The 22,945-nt window shown below is 41.1% G+C and overlaps 1 protein-coding gene across 2 annotated transcripts in view; it reads left to right on the forward strand.

Moving 5' to 3' along the window:
• LOC139627439 (AT-rich interactive domain-containing protein 3B-like) overlaps window positions 1–22,945 on the forward strand; it is a 53,251-nt gene that overhangs the window by 16,404 nt on the left and 13,902 nt on the right. For both annotated transcript variants that reach the window (XM_071488178.1, XM_071488179.1), the window contains exons 3-4: window positions 7,881–7,955; window positions 8,619–8,691. In XM_071488178.1, the coding sequence (XP_071344279.1) occupies window positions 7,881–7,955; window positions 8,619–8,691 (148 nt within the window). The remainder of the gene's footprint in view (window positions 1–7,880; window positions 7,956–8,618; window positions 8,692–22,945) is intronic.

Raw genomic sequence — 22,945 nt, forward strand, 5'->3', positions numbered from 1 at the left:
CCAGGAACTAAATATGCAGATCCACCCCTTTCTTTCAGACTTAGGTCTTTCCTGTTGGTTGCAGTGTGGTCTCTCTCTCTCTCTCTGTCTCTCTTATTGTAAAATTGGATGAGATTAAAAAGTTAGTTGTTCTTCTGCATGTCCGTGTCTGCCTGCCTATTTTCATTCTGTCTTTTTACCTGTTACCCCCTCCTTCGTTTTTCCTCTGTTTCTCTTTTTCGGCTTTGTAATTGGAGTGATTAATGGAGGGAGGGGTGGTCATGCCTGGAGGCCTGCTTTTCAGTGGCCTGTTTAGAAGTGCAGCACCGCTGAGGCTAGGGCAGGTAGCAACATGTTCTGCCCCTGGACGTTTAGCCCCTTGTCCCCGCCACTTTGTCTGTTCCCCCATAAGCCAGAAACCTCTTTTCGCTACAAACATGACTGGACTTCCAGGAGCAGGCATACCCCTGGGTCCTGTTCTCGGCTGCCGGCCTGCTCTCATATGATATGTGAACTTTTTATGTTGGATAATCATTCTTAATGAGAGCAGAGAATCACTAGTGGATGTATTCATTAAGTACAAACTCTACCATATGTTCCCGAGAGGCAGTGAGATTTACTCCCTGTCGCACATGGAATCACGATTAGCCCCAGAGCCTTTGTTGGCAGTAGCGTATGGTCAGCTCACTATGAGATCCTTTACAGTAGTTAGCAGATAAAGGACGCCATCCGCTCAGCCCAGCTCCAACATACCCGCCCCTCACCCATCACCCCCTCCTCTTGGCAAGAGGCACTATAAATGATTCCTGGAGTCCCGCAGAGGGATCAAGCCTCCAATTATTTGATTTGGATTAGAGATTGCTGCCCCCCACAATGCTCGTTTTTACAGGCATGCTGAGAGGAAGCAGATTCGCTTTCTCTGAGAGCATGAAGACGACTTCGCAGACAGGCTTAAACTAGAGGCATCAGCACTCTTGTTCTCTAGTAGATGAGGAGACAGGCTTAATACTGTAATTACTTACTACCTGCTTCAATCACAGATCCAGTTCTTTTAGCAAACAAACTTGTTTTTACATCTATTATAGGTCACTGATATAGATTTTAGAAAAAGGGGAACCTGATCCCTTACTAGTTTTAATGGCCTTTTAGTCAAATGTACAAAATAAGCAACAGTTTAAGTAAGCGTGTAGCCTCTGACTATTTGCCATTTATCACTGCTTTTGGCTGTGATCCAGACTTCTGCTGGAGGCCTTGATTGTGATTAAATTACTGCCGCTGTGTCTGTTTAAAAGATTTCCCTCGCTGAACTGTTTTGACAGGCAGCAATTTGGCTAAAAAAGATTAGTCTGAGAATGAGATGTTAAGAGTACCTGTGGGATGAGTGAGGCTCTCCTGTTATTGTGAGGTCCTGTTACTGGTGTACAGGAATGTTGGTGAGTTTCACTGAAGTCGCCTGCCCTCCTGTGTCTGTTCTGCCAAGCTCGCACTGAGAGGACTGTGACATTTTACTACCCTTGATTTATTGCCTGGGGTTGCTATAGGGGCTTAGCTTGTATTTGCATGTATTTGTTTTTATTTGGCATAGGTGTTGCTGTTTGCACTGTTCTTTTTGTTTTTTGTAAAGTACAATTTAGTGACAGTTGCCATGGAAACCATGTCTGTGTTAGTCTAAGTTAGGGTGTCTTGTTGGAGGTGAAGTGGTTAGGTCATCATGGGAGCTGTGATTCTGCCCTCGTCTCAGTTTCCCTGGCGTTGTGGTAGATGACTGAGGATGATGAGTATTGACGTGTGCTGTGAGATTGCGTCCGGAGGGGGCAGGGGACTTCCCTGTGTTTGCACATCCAGGGCTATTGATTTGGGCCTCTTGTTCAATGGCTGTGGCCCAGGGGAGTTGGTCTGCAGTGTGAAGCTGTGTACGGTGGGACACAGAGAGCCATGACAGTAGCTCGAAGTGAGAGCACAGGGGTCGGGGGTATGGCTGAGGGCTAACCGGGCACTAATACGGCAGAGACGCATGTTCCTCATTTCATACAACCTATGGGTGTTAGTGGTTTTTTTCTCCATCCCATTAGCCAGTCACAAACCTGTTATGTATTGTATGATATTCACATACGTTCAGCTCTACCTACACAGTATGCATTTGGCTTCTGAACTGTTTCAAAGCTCGTCTGAGTCAGTCTTTCTGCTGCTTTTATCATATTGAGACGATTGCCAAAGTGAGGCTAACACAATGAATATTTCCATAGGTCACTGGCTGCTATTTGAGCCCACCCAACCTCCTACTGATAGACTAAAATCACATGATGCTTTTATTAAGAACAAGCCTCTTCATCTAATAACAGCCCCACTATCAAATTGGAGAAGTGCTGTCAACATCCTGAACAATCAATGCCATCCATCCCCCACTCCCCGAGCAGCAGCCATTAACCCTTCTTGTTCCGGCATGCCTGGCCTCACTAAAATGGTGGCTCTACTCCAGACATCTTTCTATAATGGCTGCGTAGAATTGCCCCCAGGCTATGCATCAACATTCAAGAAGGAGTGTGTTGTGAGGTTTGTCCGATACAGGGTTATGCAAAGAATGTCAGCTTGTTGCAGACTAAAGGTTGTCCTTTTCAAAACCAGTGGACTTGAAACTTTGCCTTTTCAGTGCGAGGAAAGTGCTGCCCATCTAAAAACGAAAAAGGTGATGGGATAACGTTTCCCATTTTTACAAATTCTACAGAATAATACCAAATATGCATCAGTTAAGTGGTGACAGCCTGACAGCCTTTGGACCCCCAACTCTAAAACCATTTTCATACAGAGAACTTTTTTCAGACACAGGGGAACAGTTTGCATGTCAGCATTTGGAAAGGCCCCTGGCGATGACCAGCTACAGCTCACTTCTGGACATCTACATTATTCTTATCCCTGATTTGGCACTGCGCCAGTCAGTCACGTATGGCCATAATGTGATTAGGCCGCCCACCGCCTGGCCAGTAAACCTGCTAACAGCATGAGAGAGAGACAGAGAGGAAACACGGGCTGCTTAAATATATGAAGGCTTCTGTTCACCCTCCACCGAGTGGATTGGATTATGATTATTTGGAGGATTATTTGAATATTATAATTTCATTAAGCCTAATTGAAATCATAGTTTGCCTACATACACTTGAGTGTCTGGCTTTATGATTGCTCTAAATGTAAAAATATAAACTGTGGTAACAAAGCATAAAAACATAAACATTAAGAGACACACATAACTCATTTTATATCATTTAATTATGACTTTCATCTGGCAAGACCAGCCATGTACGTCTCAGCCATGAGACCTCAGTGGGGTGTGGGAATTTCTTTTTCTAAAGAAGTCATTTCTGGGTGGAGTGGTGGTTGTGATGAAGGGGCTGAGGTGACTGATCATAAGGAGTGGTCCCAAAACATCAGTATCCACTCTAACTTGACAAAAAGCAACGTAGTGTTAACATTCCTCAGCTGACCAAGGTCCCAATTCAAGAGCCAACATGTCTATTCATGGTTAATGGCTTCCTTGTTCCAATTACTGTTCTTTTTTTGAACCCACTGGAGAAGCAGACAGGTTTTCTATAGACCCAGTTGAACTTATTTGCCTTGTGACAAACGACACCAAAATTTACACTCCCAGATCCAATGACAGGGAAACATTGGCAGTTGTCCCAACAGTCCAATTGGCTTAGAGCCAAAAAATAAACGAAGCAAAATTTAAGATAAAAAAACAAAACACAAAAACAATTTGATTCAATGGAATCACTGCACTTTTAACATTTCACTATGTGATTTTTATTATTTTAGTACATTTTCCAATATATGGCTATCATGATGATTCAATGATTTTTATGACATTATTAATTTTGTCTTCATCTCCCTCCTCTGTCTACAACCACCTAATGTTAAACTAACTTCTTAGATTTGCTGTAATTGATGTTTGTAGCATCAAGCAGCAGAACAGGGGTACTTTTTACACTGAACAAGGATTAGAGATTTGGCCCCTGTAACAACATTAACCAGAACCATGAAGAAGAGTATGGTATCTGTCAAAATTAACTCACTCAAAAACTAACTGACACTGACTGGACAGTGTTCTGTCACTTTAGACCTTTGTTCTCTGTTGATGTCAGGAACACCTTGACCCCTGTGCTCCCATAATACAGAGTGTCCCTCAGGGAGGCATGTGTGTGTGTGTGTGTGTGTGTATGTGTGTGTGTAAGTGTGCGTGTGGCTTGTGTATAAACACATTTTTGTTCCCCTAACAAATCCAAGGCCAGTAACCCAGCATCTACCGCCTGTTCTTTTGAAGTTACATCTCTTACTCCAGATAAGAGCATCTGTGAATGTATTCAACCTTATAAATCACTAAACTGATCCCACAGTAGAGCTGGGTGATACGGCTATAAACCTCACCTCTCGATATACTCAAGAAAAGTGGTGATATGTGTTTACAATACCATGAAAACTTTAGTAAATTAAGCATTAAAGTATCTGCATATACACAAAAACTGAAAATAATAAAGATAAGACAGTTGCACGCACATCATACATCTTGCTTTTAAGTATGAAAGTAAGGTCAGTTGCTTCAAATAAAAACTCAAGAAAATAAATCTAGTTTCTGAGCATAAATAAAAATAAGTTTAACAAAACCGGTGTACAACACAGATGTGCATTGTGCCTCTCCAGTCTCTACTGAAGGTTTTGTGACAAGAACACGAGCCTGTCAACTGTGTCTGATTTTACAGATGCCCTGTGGCATGTCACAATGTTACCACTCGGGCTATACTCCCTCTCAGAAGGGGCACCCATCGCTGGGACACAGAGGTGTTTTTGCCAAGTGTCTGAGCTTTGGGAACATTCTTTTAGATGTGTTCAGCATTCCAGTGATTTTCTCAACTATCTAATTTGAAAAGCTGTAAGTAGGTAGACAGTCCCATGTTAATGCGGAGGACGTTAATGCTCTTTTAAAGTAACTGCCAGTGTGATCTTGTTGTTCCGCTTCACCACTAGTGGTTGTGGCGGTTCATCTGCTTCCTCATGAGGTGTTGGCATTACTGTCAGCAGCCCTGGTCAGTCTGCATTCGACTCCTTCAGTGTTGTCAGGGGCAGTGCATATAGTCTCAAGTCAGAGCTCCATGATGGACACCATGTCCAACAGGCTGTTTGTGTCAGGATCAGCAAAATGAGGTTTAAGGTAATCCTGAAAAGAAGGCTTGATGGATTTTGTAAATGTTGTGTCCTCCTGATGTGCCATGATGCTGGTATTGAAAAAAGGCAGCTCTGGTCTGACGTAGGAGATAGTAATATACTCCTCACCTGATAATGCGTGAACTCTTGGAGGGGATGTAGGACCTTGTTGGTTGACTTGAGGACCTCTACATCTCAGGAGGGAACAAGATTCCATGTCTTCTTGTCAGATGCCAAGCACTAGCTTGCTTTAACACCCTCCATATCATTTTTTGCCTCGTCTCCCACCTGGTGGGAGTCTCTGTGATAAATTGGAGAGCAGGAGGATTCAGCTGTTACTAAGCTGTGACCAAGTCTCTCCTCTTTTTCCAGCCAAATAGGAAACTACTGACAACCTCTTACACACAACTACAGCACTCTACTTTCTTATCAAGGCAAAATATGACTTAATCTTGAAATATTCAATAGGGATGCACCGAAATGAAAATTCTTGGCCGAAACCGAAAACGAAAAATGAGGAAACCAAGGCCGAAAACCGAAAACCGAAACACCGAAAGAAATGATTATATCAATTATATTTTCAGGTGATAAATTAAACCCGACGTGGAGAAACTCTTTGCAGATTGTAAGGTTTTATCAGCTGAGACATTCACACATGCTGATCTAGCTGTTGTTAAAAACTGGTATTGATATTCTGTGCACAGAAGTGGAATCACTTTTCAGTGGAAGATTAGCAAAGCATATTAACTTGCTAACAAGCAGAATGATGGCGTTTCCCATGAAGCTCTATGGCTCCTTGTTTGGTTACTGTCAGTAAGATTACACAGTGTCGACCTCTGGGCCACTGAATAGGGAACATCCAGCTTCTATAAAAAGTGCAGAATGCAAAGTTTTTTTTCATGCAACAGCAAACATGTGAGGTTATACATGGCTGCAATCTGAATTATCTTCTGCTATAATCATTTATAATGGTTAAAGGTTAACAGAGGTGGTCAAATTGTGTGCAAAGGTCTATAAGGCCTCCAAATGTACGATACTGTATATTTACCTTCACATAATGATTCTGTTGTAATCTCTATGATATACTACAGATACTGTAAGTTGACAGTTGAATGTATTTTTGATAAGGAATTTACTGTGTTTGTAGATTAATTTTCAACACAAGCTATCAGCTGCGAAGTCAATGTGATCAATCAAATAATTTTGTCTTTGAAAGTAGATAACTCACTTTTCTAGCAGTCTGCTCGTATCTAAAAATATGAACATTGGACTTTGAATATTAGTTTTTCATACTGGAATCATTTTCTAGGAAAACTTCATCCTATCACAATTTATCAATGTTATGAAAATGCAAGTTCATTTCCACCCTTGTGAAAAATAGTATTTTAGAGACATTTTAGTTGTAATGTGTGAAAGAGGATCTTTACTGCTCTAAATAGCAGATGCCTTATTCTCCAACAATAGTTTTCATGCATGTAACTTATATCCTTGAAATATACCATTTGCAGTGGGTTTGTAAGTTGATGGCTGATGAGTATTTGTTTAGGGAGTATGAATGTTGACAACCGTTACACGTACAGGGAGTGAGAGGGTGAAAATGACTTGCTCTCAAGGGCCTTGACAACCTTTGCCCTCCTGGCTCTCATTTCAGGCCATGTAATTGCCACTGACCAATGGGCTCCTGGTTGAAACTAGACCCCAGGCTGCAGCCATTAACGTCCCCTGCCAAACGGATCTTGTTTTGGTTCCTGATGCTTTTATAGGTTTTGTCTTTAGGAGACATTCCTGGTCGGCACATACCGTGCACCCCTTTCTGCCCCTATTTTCCTTCCTTCCCGTCTTGTGGGGCCATTGCCCCACTCCCTGCGCTCACAAACATACACACAGCCATGATCAGCCTTTGCTCATGTGTGTGTGCACTTGGGCTACTGACCAGCACACCCTCCCGTGGCCCCTCCTGACAGCCAGCTACACTCCATGAACTTGACCACCCATCACAGCTGCGTTAAGATTGAAGGATGGGGGGCCCTTGTATCCAGCTGGGTCCGAAGACATGGGTGGGGGCAGGGCAGGCCCAGATGCAGATGGTTTAGGTCAAATGGAGATGTTTGAGGATGAAGGGGGAGGGGTACACAGGAGCTCAGGGGCACAATAACTCCAGAGGTTACTCCTCCAACCCCTGGAAAAATGCATTCTTGGAGTTTGAGTATATATTAGTTTGCATATGTTTGTGTTGCAGGGTGTTGACTGTTGTGGTGATTGATAGAGTTTAGAGTTATGTCAGTTTTTTTTCTTTCTGACATACAGTCAGTGTCAACCTGATGGGATCTTTGCAAATGAAAATTAGATTAAGACATTTTGGAAAAAATGTAGGGGGTCAAAATCCACTCGCAAGAATCGTAAATTTTCAACTATATTAGTCGTAGAACTGGGCAGCGTCCACCAATCAGTTCCAGCTTGTCATACTCTTCTGTCTCTCTCTCTCTTCATGTTTCCTATATTTATCTCTACTGTTAAATTCAGATAAAGGTGAAATGACAAAAAAAAAAAAATCATCTTAAAAGAAGTAGTACACAGTACTACTTTTGAAACACTTGTAGGTAATGAGTTCAGGGCTACTATATACTCGATTCTCTCTGTACTTTGTTTGTTACCACTTTCTGTTTGTTTATAGACTTTATCTGTGTTGTGTCTCTTGTCTGTTGCAGAATGGGAGTGCAGGCTGGGCGGATGAGGCTGACAGTAGCAGAGGGAGAGGAGAGGCCTCTAGAGACTTTGCTAAGGTGAGCACTTGTAAGATGTGATCACAGGATGGCCTCAGTCAGAAAACAACCGAAAAAGACACTTTTTCACCAATTACATAATAAAATTAATCTTTTTATTAAAGTCAGACTCGTGGAAATTGTAAATAGGTCAACCTTTTTGAAGTATTCTCAGCAGGCAGAGCTCTAAATATCTCTCCATGGCCCTGAAACTTCAAGCCAGCTTCAAAGAAGTAGCACTGACAAAGACTGACGGATGCGTCGCCTCATGTTGCCTCACCTCTTCCGTTAAAAGTTGCACTTAAGGACACCACAGTTAGTCACAGTTAGTCAGCTGGCTATTGACACATGCATGTATGTTCTACTATGTCAGAACTAGTCAGTACATGTATTTCTACTGCAAAGAACATTACAGAGACAAATAACATGAACAACCCAACCATTTTTGTGCATCTGTGAAACAGTAAAAATAGAGAATATGTCTAATAAAATTTTAGCAGTTGAAAGGTTTTTCTTTGCTTTGCATTGGAATTGTAAGGCAGTACTATGTTAAAGTGAAGTGAAAGTGAAAAACTTAAAACTGCACAATCCACTAGGTTGAACAGCCAGACGGCACCACTTCCAGGGACAATTTAATATGCTGTATGGGCAAAATGGTGCATTAGCTTCTGTTTTCTCTTTCAGTTGTACGAGCTGGACAGTGACCCCAAAAGGAAAGAGTTTTTGGATGACCTCTTCACCTTCATGCAGAAAAGAGGTAAGAGTGCTAGCAAGAAATCCACGTCATATTAAGCAGCAGCTGTCTCTTCACTGTGTTCATGCCACCTTCACTTGTGCTCTCCACAGCAAAGATTTTAAGTTACTTATGTCAGATCCAGCTGTTTGGTATGCACTTAAAATTAGAGGTTCTGTTGGGATTAAGTCTGAGTTTCCTGAAGAACTCATGTTAGTGTTTTGTGGAAATAGTTTGTCAGTGGGATCCTGATTGAAATCTCTGTGGTTTCAAACTTTATATTATATATGCTTCAATTCAATATGTATTCTAAATTCAAGGCTATGCTTTCTCAACTCGTAAATTCTATAGGGAAACATTTACATTATGAATTGCAGTGTGAGCCTACAGTCACAGATGTGATATTGGCTAGAGTTTATTCTCACCCTCTGCCTATGTGGAAAAAGCAAATACCACAGGACTTCCATTTCTTAAGAGTCATTTCCTGTCTCAGTGTGAGGAGGGGTTGCTATTTTTTTTACAGGGCATCTGGAATTTCACTATAGATTGGTTGGTGTTAGGCCTGCAGTGCAAATATTTAATTTGGTCCTACAATTCTTAAAAGCCATGTTAACTGAGCAAGGATAAAAGTACAAACGTCCTTGTGGCATGTGTGCAATGTTACTGATCAACTTAAAAAACATACTGTAACTCTCACTGGCTAAGAAATCCTTTACTAATTCCCCTCCCAAGAGTAAAGGCCTTAAGGGGTCAGCAGGTGAGATCTGCCTCCGTTGATCCTGAGGTTCTGCAGTATCAGAGCCAAGAGGATCTGGCGATGACCTAACTTATTTAGTTGGCCAACAGCCGGGGAGGCTCAGCTGACCGCATGCTGCTTTGACACTGCCTACGAGACCCCTCTGAGCAGGGCAGCTAATGCACTTAGGCATTTATCAGACAAATCTGTTGCCAAGCAAGTTACATGGCTTGAGCAATACCTCCCAAGGTGAATCACAATGTTATTACAATGGTGCATACTTTACATTACGTTTTGGCAGGCTATGATGGGTGATGGTGCTCTGTGAGCGTGTGTGTGTGGGCTATACTTCATTATGTTTTGTCACAGGCTATGATGGGTGATATAGTATGTACGTGAATGTGTATGTGATGCATAGTTTGTTTTGTCAGACTGTGACAGATGATGATGGTGTGGTGCATACATTTGTGTAAAAAGGGTCTATGTGCATTGACATGCATGTGTAGGTACTTGTATGTATGGTGTGTTCACATTCATGAGAGCAGCAGCTTTAGAGTGTCTGGTCTGATCCTAGCACCCGGAGGTCTTGTTTGGCGGGTGATGAATTAAGCCGAGTCAGAGAGAGGGAGGGACAGGATCTGTCAGGGCCCTGTTAGCATCTCTGTCCAGTGGCAGACGCTGGGAGTGGCTGGCTGACCCCTTCCTCGCGCTGGTCAGACAGAGAAATCCATCAAGCTGACTAAAATGCCACCTGACAGGAGATAACTGGCTGATTACAGTGCACCATGTCACTTTATTTTCACTAAATTTCTATGTACTTAAGACAGAAAAAATTGACTTTTAAGTGAGTATTATAAACAAATCTGTCTTTTTTAAAGTGTCACTGTTACATTTTGAACAACATAAATGTGAAATGAATTATGTCATTGATATTTAAAAAACTCAAAAACAAAACGTTTATGAAACTGTCCCACCTTAAAGCAAAGGAAACAAAATATTGATTCATTGGTAACAATTTAGAGAAAATTAGAGCTCTTATCATTTACATTTTGTTTAAAGGACCAGTGTGTAGGATTTAGTGGCATCTAGCAATGAATTTGCATATTGCAACCAACTGGATGTCCCTCCCTAACCGACCCTTTCCAAGCGTGTAGGAGAACCTACAATGGCCATCAGGTAACACAAAAGGCCCTCTCTAGAGCCAGTGTTTGCTTTGTCAGTTCTGGACTACTGTAGAAACATGGCGGCCTCCATGGAAGAGGACCTGCTTCCTATGTAGATACAAAAGGCTCTTTCTAAGCTAATGAAAACATAATTGATTTGTAGTTATAGGTGAAATAAACATAAAACATAATTATAAATACTATATTACATTTCTGCTCCCCCTAAATCCTGCACACTGGTCCTTTAACTTGTTTAGCTGAATTAAATTTCCAGAGTGACTTACAGTGAGTGCAACTGGAATCGACTTGCATGGATCAAGTTCCTGTATGATCATCAGTACAAGTGATCAGTAGTGAGGCAGTGCAAGGGTCAGTGCTCAACAACAGTTGTAACGAATATAAATGTCTCTCCAGGATGCTCATCTATAATAGACAAGTTTGAGGAAAGGGAAAAGAATATGGTGAGAAATGGAAGTATTAATGAAAGTAGCTTTTATTCAAGTGTTATATATATATATATATATATATATATATATATATATATATATATATATATATATATATATATATATATATATATATATATATATATATATATATATATATATATATATATATATATATATATATATATATATATAGCTATAACTGGAAACAGCCATGGTGCTTCACATATGGATGAAGGATGTGACAGTGATGTTGCTATTGACATTAGAGACCCGATGCAACCATTGAACAGGTGGGAAAGATATAATTTAAGCTACTCTAGAAAGTGTTCTTCACCCTTCAGATAAGAGGCACTTGGCCGACCGCAGCTCTCTCTCAAACTGTAGTCTTAATCACAGGGAACAAATTGCTTGGCAGTATTTCATTTTGGCTTTTAGTGCCAAGCATATAGATGAAGAGCAAGCCTTGTGAAGCTCTTCTTGATGGTAACCTCTAATTACTGTGCGTTTACTCCTCCTTCCATTTCACTTCATAGATGTGAAGACATGATCATTGCACTCTTTTTAATGAAATACCATCTTGGAAGCCCATTTAATTCAATGTCATTATTATGTGGGATTTCTAAGAAAGGGGAATAAGTAAGTTAGTAAATAAGTAAAGGTTATTTGTATAGCATCTATTATGGCTACAAAATTACAAAGCTTTACATCAATAAAAAAGTACAAAAGTTCCAAACACAGATGAGAATATAGGTCAATAAAAAGCAATAAATAATAAAATGGAGTAGCTACTCAGACCAGCTAACCAAAAACGTATCTGAAGAAAAATTGTCAGCTGCAGCACGAGTCAAGGGATTGTAGACGAAGTCTAGATGGTTAGAGGAAGTTTGATTCAAACAGGTAAAAAGAGTGTTACAGTAATCTAACCAAGAAGAATTAAAAGCATGAATAATAGCTCCATCTCAACCTTGGTGACCACACATCTTAATTTGGCAATGATCCTCATTGGAAAAAAACATGAGAAAATCAGCTGGGTGATATGATTATCAAAAGACAGGGTTTAGTCACAGATGACACCTAAATGTTGAAGGTTATGCTGAACACAAACACTTAATGACCCAATATACTGCCCTATGTTTGAAATTCAATTTTCAGGAGCAATAATAAAAGTTTGTTATTTGTGTTTAACTGGAGGCATTTGTCGGCCTTTGGACAATTGGTTACGCTTCACAGGTTTATAAGAGCAATGCAGCTGAATGTAATTCCTATCATCTGCAGCCATCATAATGTTGTTAGTGACTTTAAGAAGACCTGTTTCTATTGAATGCAATTTACAAAAAACTGACTGAAAGGAGGGGCAGATGAAGTCTTATTTTTGTGCAACAATTTAGTGATGTCCTCTAAGGAGACATGAGAAAAGGAGTTTGGTGTTGTGGAGGAAGAAACACCAATGGTATGATGGTTTGATGATGGGGGAATATTTGCTCTGATATCAGTGACTTTGTCCACGAAACATTAGATGGGGTTATTGTATTTAGTGTTAGAGAGGACTGGCACTTGTGGAGCAGGATTGATTTATTAATCCAGGGTTAGGTTTTGACAGAGGAGATTGCTCCAGTTTTAATAGGAGAGGAGCACTGTTCATTAAACAACTGGAACAAAGTCTCCACTTCATAATGGTTGACAGTACATCTGGGTCAAATTGAGCTGTGAAATTTTCAGCTGTGCTCTGGTTAATGATGTGCCTGTGAGACATATGTTTATGGGCCAGCAGATCCAAATTAGAAACATCAAAAAGAGCACAATTATGATTGCTGAGAAGGAAATTCTCCAAGCAAACATTACCAGTGGATAGAAAAAAAACGTCCAGAGTAAACCCTGCTCTACAAGTGGGCCCAGAAACATAAAAAGTCAAAAGACTCAATAATATTAAGAAATTCAGATGCAACCATAGATGTATGATCATCAATGAGAATGAGAGCTACCTGGGCAGGATAATCTGTGTTGACGACAGCGGGTCAGCTAGATGGTGTGCCATGACAGGGAGGGACAAGGAGGGTCAGTCCAGGGAAGAACCTTCTGAGCATGTGATGATGCAGCAGTGGGACGTAGCTGGGACTGCAGTGGCATTGTCAGGATGAACCTGAACCTCATTTGTCAGAATCTCCAGGCAAAGCGGAGTCTTGGCAGCAACAACAAGACGAGCCAGGGAAGGGTGGCTAGAGGACCGGAAATGGGCAGAGTGCCTGGGCTGCAGCTACAGAATAAAAGCTGGTGATATGTGAAAATGCCACCTTCTTCATTTGACCTTGCAAACAGAATGCTTAAAAGTAGTACCTCATGCTGTGAAGCAGATTGTGAGGTTAAGTGAAATCCAGTGGAATCTCTGGATGGAGAGAGACAAATGGTGAAGTGCTTTTCCCACCTTGTCGTGGGGCCTCCAGGCCTAGAGAGGAAAGCAACAGCGGAAGGAAACTTACGAGGGATTCCCATTTCCTGCCTCTGCGCTTCAAAACAGTGTGTGTGTGTGTATGTGTGTGTGTTAATGGTTGAGGAATTTTAGCAGCTGTCCTAAATCCTTGCTGTGCGTAAAGGGGCCCATTGATGGGCTCTGAATCACAGAAATGGCAGAAGACTCACACACAAGCCCTCTCTTCCTCCTTTTTTCTTGGCTCTACTACTCTTGTCATATAAGATCATTGGAGGGTCACAGTAATTTTTTTTTAGATCTATTGTGAGACCCTTTTGCTTTCACCATTGACCTCTGTATTATTTGTTGCTTGTAAGAGGTCAGCTTTATTCAACTGGAAAACCTCCTGTCATTTAGAGTAGATAAAAACATCAGCTAATGGCCTTACATGTAAATGTAATGTAAATGCACAAGGCCTGCTCATGTTGGAAAAGTGTGGGTGGAGAATATTAGTCTTCATGAGTGAGACCGACATTACTGTTCATCATATCCATTACAGGTTTTGCTGTTTCACCCCCACTGGGAGCACAGAGAAAAGCTTTGATGCTGGCTCGACGCCATTAACCACCTCAAAGATTTCGATTAAGCAGATGGGTGATTGTTTTGGTTTGACACCCAGCCACTTTCTCATTTGGATTTGGGGGAGGGGGGGTTGTGAAGAGGTAATCAAGGGGGGAACAGCAAGTGAGGCTGTGGGAGCTACGTGTGTGCAATAAAGACAAAAAAAAAAAAAGAGGAAGAAAATAAGAGTGATGCAGCCAACTGTCTGTCAGCGCTGTCCACTTGAGATGATTAATGGCCACAGGCTGTGATGGACAGAGGCAGAGAGAGAGACTGCTGTTCAGTGAAATCACCAGTTGAGAAGGGAGGGAGTAATGGGGTGTAAAGACAAGTGTTTTAGCTCCTTGTGCTCCAGCCAGAAAGCCTCACACGTCGCGGTCAGCAAAGGCTAGACCCATCCCAGTGTGACACCCATAATGGGAAGTGTAGATTCAGCTTAAGAGGGACCACATGGTGTGCTATCGCTGCTTTGGAGTTATTTTAGGGGGAAATCCTTGCGTACTAGATTTAGGTCTCTTAATAGTAATTAAGTGGTAAGCCGGACTTGTCTGTGTCATTATGTTGTAATAGTCTCAATAGGGCTGATGAAAGACTTGTAGAATTAGAGGAAGGAGTAGGAGGGAAGGATGGGGAGATGGTAATGATTATAATGAAGATGTCTTCAGGGGCCATGTATCAAAGGGCCATTTACAGGGTTTGGTTTGGTCTACAGTCAAAATTGAGCAAGTCAATAATTAAGCATCATATGTGGTCTGAAAAATATATTTCCTTTTATGACATGAAAGAAAAAAATACTACAGTTTAAAGTTTACATCAGATTTCATCTGTCCACAGACCATTCATATGAAAAACATGGTTTGCAGTAAAAACAAATAAGGAAATTTCATGCCTCTGCCAAGTTTGTTTGTTTTTTTTCACATTTTAAGAAAAGCAAGATTTTTGTGTCCAGGTTAAACAGGATATTTTTTTCTGTATTTGTGGTGTGGTTAGAGTGGCCTCCCAGCAGGACATCGGAGGAAGTTCCCTAACTGTAACACTGAGACCGAAAACTCTGTCCACACCAATTACACCATGAATAGGCTCTGGGGGATCCATGTATGCATTATATTACTCCCCCGGTCAGCTTCACACTGGCCCTCGTAATAGGCGGGCCCTCTGTACAAACACCACACTACAATAGGAACATTCTCTGGCTCTTTGATATGGCCTCATTTTCCTTTAGTTAACCCCCCACAACTTCTGGAAAATGGCAGCACCTGGTTGGTTTAACAACAAAAACACTGAGTGTTGAGCAACATTTGTTCATTTTTAGATAGTGTTGGATTGCGGGTGAAATGATTTTCATTCCAGATCAACCTTTTGACCTGCTGCTTTGCCATACAACTATTACGCAATAAATATAATAGTTTTTATCTGCAATTGGGTGATAAACTTATTTCAACTAGTTTCTACAATCTGACTCATAACAGACACAATTTTCCAGAGGGAATGACAAGCATGTTTTACATAGGATGCACCAATAAAATGTATTTGGGAAATTACATTTAGTCTTCTATTGTCTTTCTTTATTCTGGTCTCCATCCCTTTCCTTCTCCTTTGCCCTGACTCCATTCTCCTTCCCCCTCTGTTTATTGTGCTACAGTTACAACCACTGAAACTTGATAACACCATGGGGGATAGGGGCGGAGGGCCATGCTCTGGCCTGCTTGGTGAGGCCAGGGGGAGGAGGGGCTGGATTAAGGGGCCTCCTGTCCTACACGGGATGATTAATGATCCCCAAATAAGTGGGGGCCAACCTTTTTGATAGGGCAGCGCTGACGGACAGCAGACAAGGGAGTGACGGTCGCGCGTTTGTATTTGTGAACAGGGCGAAAAGAGAGGATGAAGGATGAAGAGGGCAGACATGGAAACCACAGTAGGAGACAAGGGCAGTCGGGGTGCCAGGGTGACTGAGGAGAGGTTAAGGCCACGCTCTTTCATTTCCCTTTGAAATAACTTTGTCAGTGGGCTGAAGCTGACCAAGCTCACCAACCAGACAGAGAGAGAATCAGACAAATATATAAGAGAGCTGGAACTGGTAGCAAAGGGCCCCTACTCTCAGGAAAGGGTGGGAACCCAAATTTCAACCGCTGCTTTCTAATCATCCCCACAAGGCAAACTCCAACTGTTCTTATTGGATACATCCTCCCCTGCATTCATGATTAAAGATTTTATGGTTACTATGTTGATATATTTGAGGGCTGAGATTATCTTTGCCTTTGGTAAACTCCACCCGGCGGCTGGCAAATTACAGCTCAGTCTCGAAGAGCGAGCATAGCTACAATGGTTATGCTCTTCTCTTCCTTCAAAACAAAAGGAAATAGTGGTTTTCCTGATGTTTTTGTGTGTGTGTGAGTGTGTTACGGGATTCAGATTAAAATCTTGTGACTTTTTTAGTTTTAGTTTTTGTTTCTTTCTTACCAACCAAGACTAGTCTTTGTGTCTCTTCCTTTCTCTGTCTTTTCATCCCAACCCCCAATCGGCACTGCTTCCTTGTTATTTCCTCTGTCATTTAGCCAGACTGTTCCCCAGCCCTGGATTGCCACTGTGCTGTCCATCTTTAATTATGACCATACTGTACAGGGATTTGAGTCTCTAAGCTGCAGAGCTGGGAGATTCTTAATCACCATGCTCATAAGTAACTGAGCAGGGACAACGACAAGTGCAGGCCTCGAGCAGATTCATGCTTCCCAGCGAGGTCATCGGTCAGGGTAAAAATAACACTGGCTGCTCAGTTCATCCATGCATCTTGTTTAGTCTTCAGTGGAATACATTTGCAAATACGGTTCAAAACAAATGGGGCAATTATTCTTTTTTTGGAGAAATGACGAGAATGTCACATTGAGAAAGAATGGAAAGAAGAACAAAAGAAGTGTGAAGGGACTAGGCAGTTAAAACATAGTCTGTTTTGTGAAGAGGGCGTTGCACATAATGGCAAATAAATTAAATATGGCTGAAACTCTAGCAGCAAACAAACAACACCATCATAACAGAGGAATTTTTAAAAGGAATAATGTGAAAACTATAATGAGACAAAAATATATTTAGCTTTAAGGAAAACCATTAGAAAATATTCCTGCATGAAAGTCTTGACAGAGCAATGGTGCAGTTTTTTAATGACTAAAAACTGTAGGAAGATTTGTTATAAAAGCTGTACAAAGGCATGGTGGACATATCCTTGGTATAAGAGACATACAGGTTAAGATAAAATTAAACTTTTTTATATTTTCTTCCAAAAATTGTTTTTCTATAAAATCTTATTTAATGTAAATCTTCGCTTTGCTTCATATAAATTCTCTCTTCTTTTTTTTGTGGGGACTTTGTTAAGCTGTTCCCACATGAAGCCCTCCTGTGATCAACAAATTTCCCAAACGTCTGCTATCTCTGCATATCTGCGTGTCTTGCTTCTCCATCTGTGTCCTGTGTGTGCTCTTAAAGCAATGTTTCCTGGCCCCCACACCCCTGTGATGGATGGTATGAAATACATTACAGCCCCCAGAGGAGCCCTACACCAGTACAATAGCCCTGAGCTCACTTCCAGTGGCGCTCTGCAGCAGTGTTGCATAAGCCACACAGTAACAGAGATCTGAGTGCAAAGGGGCCTAATGGAAAACAAGACACTTGATTTGTGGGAAGAAATGGACGTGAAACACACAGACGCTATTGCCACTTTGCCAGTGGCATTTTAGTTGATGTGACTTGTTGTGTGGGTTACACAATTAGATAAAGGTAATGGACAAGTGATGATATGCGAACATAGAAAGAGGAATGTTTATCCTTTGCAGCTAGGCCTAAAACTTGACTTTTCATGCTGTAGTATGTGCTTTTTAAATACAATCTATTGTTTGTAACTCAGGAATTAAAGCATACTCTGCTGTTGACCTCATTTTACGTCACTTTGCATTAAGAGCATCAGCTATATCCCTGAAAGGTGAAGTATGACCCAGTGTCATGGATTCCAAATGCCAAAAGTAATTAGCATTGATGGGAGTTAAAATTTCCAAGATGAGTGCACAACCCCCCACAATCTCTTCCCCATTTCAACATATCCCTCTTTCTCCTTGGCTTATAGCAGCTGATGTCTCCTGTATTGATCAGTGCTGCTGGGCCCCAAATGGGGCTTGTCAGCTGATGGCTTTATCTGTCAATCCGGGTGTCCATTGATTGAAGCAGTTAGCTGTGTTATAAGGCCTACTAGAAGGGAGGGGGAGCCCCCTCAGTGTCGCACCTGCCACTGAAGACATCACTGTCACCTACTTACACTTTAAACCAGCGACACCCACAATGCTCTGATCAGTGACCTGACACCAGTGTTGGCCACAGATGATCTCATTCTCACGGAAGAAATAATGTAGTTTCTGATTTTGAATTGTTCTTTGTACACTTTCCATAGCCTCTCTCTTCCTTACATTGTGTATTTTTACATATGGTCTCTCTCTTAGTTGTTGTTTTCATTTGTTCTAGATATTACTCTTTTCCCTGACTGCCTCTCCGTCCCTCATTTGTTTTATCTGAGTTTAAAGGCACTCGAGTGGAAAAGGTTGAGGTCGAGAATGTACTTGTTGTGGTGGGAGGCGTAGCATGTGACCAATGTGCATGCAGATTAGATGGGGAGCGTGTAACTCAGGTTATTTTCTGTTGCTACAATTTACAAATGTCCCCTAAAATCCTCACATACAAACTGTCTGTAGATGCTAGCTGGGCAGCTGCGCACGGAGAAGCCTCCAGTCCCCACTCACTTACTGCAGCACATAGTGTGGCCAAAAATTTGTCAGTTTGAAAGAGTGAAATAAGGGTTTCTAATGTAAGATTTACCTAAGTTGAAACTGAATGATTTTACCTAGCCGGGGTGGGCAGCCCCAGTCGAGCCTATATATGAGAAACGCTGCTTAACTTCGCAGCTTAATCACAGGAATCTGCAGTTGATTCTAAAGCCCCTCCCTCTATTATGCACACAACATACCATTGTCATGTTTATGTGACATATACATTCTTGACATTTCTGCAAAGATCAGAGATAGCTGTTTACAAGGGCAAACTGTTGGGTTACTTTTCTCTCACTTGATCTTCCAGTCAGATGTAAATATAGAGCAGAGGTCATTCACTATATTTGACCATGCTGTTAAGTCGCTAAAAAACACTGACATGATACACTCTGTCAAAGTGTTTGATATCTGATCCAGCAAACTTAAAAATTACACAGACTTCATTCAAAATGTTTGCACACTGGACTGTTTTTAATACAAATACTTCTGTTAAAATACATGTTGTTTTTTTGTTGACTGTATACCTTTTAGTATTTTCATGCTTGTTCTTAAGTTTAGCTTGTGGATATTGACCTTTTTTCTAACTGACTGTAACTCACAATACAGGCCTCTATCATCAGTGTTTATAACTGCTACATATGTCAACAAAGATTTTACCTCACCCTCTTCAACAACCACACTCTGTAAATCTACTCTCCCTGTCATCTGCCGTTTGCCCTTGTATAAATTGCATTTTTGCAAAATGTATTTTTAGTCCAATTACATTAAGAGCTTGGATCCTAAAAGCCAGAAGAGACATTTCACAATGGATTTTTTGTACCCAAGGTTTATATCTAACCTGAGTACTTGTTGAGTATTGACCAAATTTACACACTGTGTGGGGAAAGTGCTTCTGCAACTGTTTGTGTTTGTACTCAGCAGAATAAGAAAGGCAAACTCAGGTATTTTGAGGGTGGGGGAAATGTCCACACACTGAATGCTTGGCTCATGCATGAGCAATGCAAGAGTCTTCAGTAGTTGTTGACAACATTCAAGGTCAAGCATTCAAATCAATCCTGCACAGTAGGTCTGTGCAATGCAATAGAGATTGTATTGTCTGATTCATTCATCTGCAGGATGCTGGTCTCACAATAACACACACAAGTTCATCAACAACCTGCACAATTTCGCTGCTCAACTAGATGTTTCTGGAAGACAAACATGTCCAGCTAATGGTTGGTTGCCTTCAAATATGGCTGCAGGGTGGAGTAACTGAACCATATGTATGACGAGGAAAAATGGCCTGAAGCTGTAATAGATGGATAAACAGAAACACTGTATCTGACACAGACTTTTTTTTAAATCAAGCACAAAACAGAGCAGAGGGAAGTATATTTAACCTTGTTACCTGGTTCCTCCAGGTCCAGGTCCCCTCTATCAACAATTAGATGTCAGTCCATTAGTTTAACTATATCTGACACTTTTTGATGAATTTCCATCACAAAATTGCAGCTTTTCATCACCTGTATTCCTGTCATTTTTTGAATTGGTCGTGAGAATCTTTTCTCCACTAGTCTCGGCTTGCTGTGGAGAAAAACGATGGAGATCCACCGTCCAATGAAATGATTGTATTCAATGATTTGTAAATTATATTGTGGTTTATTCAAAAATCAGCATGTTCCCTGTCTGGTAAACTTCTCTCTGAGGTCACACGTTTCTCTTTTCTGAGATCCTCCAGAAACTAAAAGACTAGTCACCCTGAATAACCATGCAGCGTAAGAGCATCAGCCGTCTTTCCATCCATCCATCCATCCATTCATCCATCTCTCTCGGCTCTATATAAGCCAGTGTTGACTGGGGTCTAGTCAGTTGATCTGCCGGGTCTCTGGGGATCGAGGGGACTTGGGTTACAGTTGGAGAGGCCATCTCACTTTTCGCGCCATCCAACCTTTTCAATCCCCCTCCCCCTCTATTTCACCAGGTGACCCATCTTCATGACCCATTGAGAAGGAGTCATGTTTCTCTCTCTTTTTCTTTCTCTCTTTTTTCAGTTTGTCTCTCTGCTTCATTTCCAAGATGCTTTACTAGTGTGACTGTTAACAGATTAAGGCTTGACCAAACGGTTCACACTAACTTAAACATCATGTAAAACTGTATCGGGCTCATCACTGCAGAGATTTATTGCAAAATTGCACTTGACAAACTTCAAATCATATAATTAAAGCTCAATTAGTGTCATTATTCATGTGGTTTCCGCAGCGCGTGAAGAGCACATGGTGAGATTTACAGCGTTTGGCTGTTGTTTGGAGCCTTGCCAGTTTTGCAATTTTTCACACCACAGGCTGAAGCAGTCGACAGTGAGCAGAAGACAGCTCCTTGAATATACTGGATGCCTGCTCACTGTAATAATTCTTGCTAAGAAGCTTCTCTCACTGTTCGCTGAGTAAATATAGGTTCAAGTGACTTATCCATCATTGAGTGTTTGCTTTTTTCCCTTAGTATTTGTTCTTTTTATTGAGATGGAAGGAAACCTGGGAGGAAGAGACAAGGCAGGGATGTGGTGGTATTTGATCCTCATAAAATAACAAGATGAATCTGAGCTGTGTCTGTGGCTTTTGTCAGATCTAATTAAGATTCTAGTGAAGGGAGTGCTCAAAACTGGAGGTTTTCTCATATAAAGGTTTATTCTATACCAAATCAATAAAAGGATACATGAATGGTGCTCATGTGAAAAAGCTCCCAGCCTTTATGAGCTGATTAGATATTTTTAGTTGCTTTGTCATTTCTTTGCAAAGACCAAAAAAACCCCAAAAACATAGGACTTTGTGTGTGTGTTTTTTTTTTTTACTTCACTATTTTTTACAGCCCTTTATCGAACTATTGTTGATATAGTCAAATCATGCCATGACGTGACTTGATAATGTTGTAGGACATTGTCGTGGTACATGTGGCTTTACTGGACCCAGTGTTATGTTTTTAGTAGGATGTCTTTGATATTTGAGTTTAAACTCATGGGCTGAGGGAACGACTTATGGTTAGGTACAGTTGGCAGACACTAACTCATTATTTCTTTCTCGTTCCTGTCTTGCCTCTCTCCCTTTGTCTGTTTGTCTCCCTCCGTCAATTCGCATTAATTGCACTTTATTGACATGGCAGGAATGAAACCTATGCAGACAACACCACAGAGCATATCGACCGACATATTATAGACTTTATTAGACGACTGTTCCTGCCTTCCTATCTCTCTGTCTACGTCTACCAGCTGTGACTTTAGCTTCATGCTTGGAATAGCAATGTATCTATAGTGTAACGTTACATTTAACTTCCCTTACGAGGGGGGTACATATCTTAACACTTGATATGAATTGGTCCGTCAGGCGAGTGGTGGCTCTGCCTGGACTAAAGATAGCAAATTCCATGCACTCAAGGCTTTTTTACCTTTTATGTCCCTGGCCACGCATTAAAAATAAAACAAACATGCCCCAGCATCGAGCAGGGTCCTGACGATATGCTGCCCCGACGTACAAACCTATAAACTAAACAGCCAGGGGCTGCCCGACATAAAGTAAACTTCGAGCATGTGGAGCCCAGACACCCGTCTCTCCTGTCAGTGTCTCTCTGTCCTGTGTTAATGAAGGGTTTGGGCTGTTCTGTAGTGATAAATTAACCTTTTTTTTCCTTTTTTTTCAAATAACAGATGCAGGGTGACAAACTTAAATAATTTAGGGTGGGTATGAATGAAAATAATAATAATATAATTTTCTAAAGGGTGCTGTTCTAAAAGATATAATATTATCGAGATATAATAAATGATGTTTACACAAAAAACATCTTCAACACCTAATCATTTAGGAAGTAGAAATGAATTAATTACAAATTGCAGCACTTTAGGCAGTTTGAAATGCCATCAGCTACATTCAGTGGTGCAGTTTATGCCATCAAATAATTAATGTTTTTGATATGTTTTAATGCAAAAGGTGTTGTTGAGAGTGGATGATTTAAACACTACTTTGGGATTGTTGTTTCTTACTAATGGTTGTTACAATAATAACTTAAATTTAATTGAGGAAATGGTCTGAAGTGCAGAGAGGGAGATGTAGTTCTGGTTTGGTATGATC

This window comes from Trachinotus anak, unplaced genomic scaffold (genome assembly GCF_046630095.1).
Source record: "Trachinotus anak isolate AG129_WGS33_773 ecotype Australia unplaced genomic scaffold, CSIRO_AGI_Tana_v1 ptg000011l, whole genome shotgun sequence".
Lineage (NCBI taxonomy): Eukaryota > Metazoa > Chordata > Actinopteri > Carangiformes > Carangidae > Trachinotus > Trachinotus anak.